Genomic DNA, 2,639 nt, shown 5'->3' with positions numbered 1-2,639 from the left:
CTATTTTTCTTGAAACACATGTCACTCATAAAGAGATATTATGATATTGTTCAATGATTATGTTGTTTCCAAGAAAAAAGGTATAAAAGGTGTGTACATGCTTCAATAAAATGTCAGCATTCAGCAGATCCCTTGAGTCTGTGTGTTTGCTGTCCATCCATCGCCGACGCTGCCCTTCCTCCCTTTTGGGGGTTCCTTACCAGCGGGAACCTTACAATCTCCGTGCTGGGGCTGGTCCCTGGCACTCATCAAATCTAATATCTGATCATTTCATTTCATGGCTTCAAGTGCGAGCTATTTTCTGATAAATCCCAGATATATATCTTTGGCTTACACCTTTCCTCTAGACTTATAAACGTCCTCTAGACTTATATGCCTAGCTGTCTACATGGCATCTCCACTTGGATACATAAGAGGCATCTCAAACGTAACGTGTCAGAAACTGAACTCAATCTTCCTACAAAAACCTGCTCCTGCCACATCTTCTCCATATCAGCAGATGACAGCTCCTTCCATCCAGACACTTAACCCAAAATTTCTGGAGTCAGCTTTGATTCCTTTTATTTCCCTCACCATACATCCAATATGTAAGGGAAAAATTTTTGACTCTACCCTTAAAATATGTCTGACAAATGTTGAATACATTTGCTGCTTGTTCTGTGGTCCAAGCCAACATCATTTCTCACCTGAATTTTTCACAGAACCCTAAGAGAGACCTAATCTCCCTTTTTCACCTGTGGTGTCTTCTTAGCACAACATCCAGAATGATCCTTTTAAAACGTATCAGCCCATGTAGCTTCTCTGCTCAGCACTTAGCAGTAGTTTTCCATTTCCTTTAGAATAAAGTGGAAGTTCCCTCAAGAGCCTGCATGGCATCACCCCATGGCTGTTCTGCATCCTATCGTCTGCTAACATCTCCCTTGCTCACAAAACTCTACTCAGATTAGCCTAATTGCCCTCCACTAAATTGTTGCAGAAATTCTTTCTTCAGAGCCTTACGTGTTTTCTGTTCTGTATGCTAAGAATACTCTTCCCCCATATCCCATATCCACATGGCTCGCTCACACTTTTGCTCAAGAGCCAGCTTCTCAGTGAAATCTATTCTGACCACAAAACTTAAAATAGCACCCGACACTCCTATTCCACCCACCACTACATGTTCTCCCTTCCTGCTTTATTGTTCAAATCACTGTCAAGAATCATGAAAGAAAGACCTAAGATTTTAACCTGACGTGCAAGCTAACATATTAATTTGTTTCATGGATGCTGCTGGAAGTCATGAAACTTCTGGATCAGGATAGAAGGACAGTTCATACTCTTAACAATACGTGTAGCAAAAGTAACAGCATTCTTGTGATGGTTCCTTGAGCTTCAATAACCAGAGGGTGAAGAGAAGGGCCCCAGTGGTACTTGCACATGCAGTGGGTTGAGTTCCTGTAGAAAAACCATGAGTTTAGGGAACCCAAATCATGTATAACAGTCAGTATGGATGGCTGCCATTGGACTAGATGAAGATATTTTCTTTCTATTAGTGGACGGTAGACACTCCTTCCATTTCTTTGGAGGGAGCTACTATCTCCATATGTCAAGGCTGTTTGATGTAGAAACTTCTCGGAAAAATATGTGGAGTGAAGGGCACTCAGTACCCCTGTTTATCAAATGTGCAGGAAGGTGAGAGACCATGCAGATTAATCTCCCAACAGCCACTTGACAATTTCAAACAACTGAACAGTTCTTAATTATTTTCTTCATAGTCTACTTCCCCCACTAGACTGTTTCTAGTAAACTCGAGACACTTTTTATTTTAATCTCATTTAATTTTTGCCTATTTTATTTCTTAATAAAACAATAACAGGCATGCAAAGAATATTCAATAAAGTTTTGGTGGATGAATCAAAGAATGAATGGCACAGTATACAAGAACTAATCAAAAAGCCAAAATATGGGTAGATGATTAAGAAACTAAATAAACTAATAAGATGCATTGCTTTACAACGTGCAAAATATAATACTGGAATTTATAAATATTATTTGATAGATTGGGAAAATATGTTAAGTGGAAGAAATGTACAATCCATATGTTGAAGAATATATCAAGTTTGTGAATAAAAACACACACACACAGAAACACACATATTTGTGTAGGAAAATCATGAAGGAATAAAGCATCAAATGTTAAGTATTTTTGAGTGTGAGAATTACAGGTTATTTTTGTTCTGTATCCTTCCCTTCTATTTTCTAAATTTTCTATAATTTGTATGTACTATTTTAATAATCAGAAAAAACAACCACTTTCATTTGAAGTCTTTATTATTTCAAAAAATGAGAAAATGACACTAAAGAACCTGATACTACAGACCCTGCTTCCTGTCTCCTCCACCAAACACGGAAATCCTCCCCTCACAGCCTAGAGAAAAGGAATTCTAGAAGGAATGTTCTGTAGCTCATGGTCAATACTCTTCAGAAAATGGATAATAAGGGTGGTCAACAGCACTGAAAAAAAAGAAAGCACATTAATTTACTAACTCTTTCTCCACACTGCCAAGGAAAAGATTTCTCCTAAGATACATACACACACACACACACACACACACACACACACACACTCACACACACACAAAAAACAAACAAACAACAAC

General features: G+C 38.2%; 1 protein-coding gene across 1 annotated transcript in view; it reads right to left on the bottom strand.

Annotated features, from left to right (window-relative positions):
* Window positions 1–2,292: 2,292 nt before the first annotated feature.
* Window positions 2,293–2,639, bottom strand: part of LOC103602898 (dihydrodiol dehydrogenase 3-like) — a 17,517-nt gene continuing 17,170 nt past the window's right edge. The window contains 1 exon segment of the mRNA XM_008587348.1: window positions 2,293–2,493. Within this exon segment, the coding sequence (XP_008585570.1) occupies window positions 2,451–2,493 (43 nt within the window). The 3' untranslated portion in view covers window positions 2,293–2,450.

This window comes from Galeopterus variegatus, unplaced genomic scaffold (genome assembly GCF_000696425.1).
Source record: "Galeopterus variegatus unplaced genomic scaffold, G_variegatus-3.0.2 Scaffold4344, whole genome shotgun sequence".
NCBI classification, from domain to species: Eukaryota; Metazoa; Chordata; class Mammalia; order Dermoptera; family Cynocephalidae; genus Galeopterus; species Galeopterus variegatus.
This window is presented reverse-complemented; position numbering and strand designations above follow the sequence as displayed.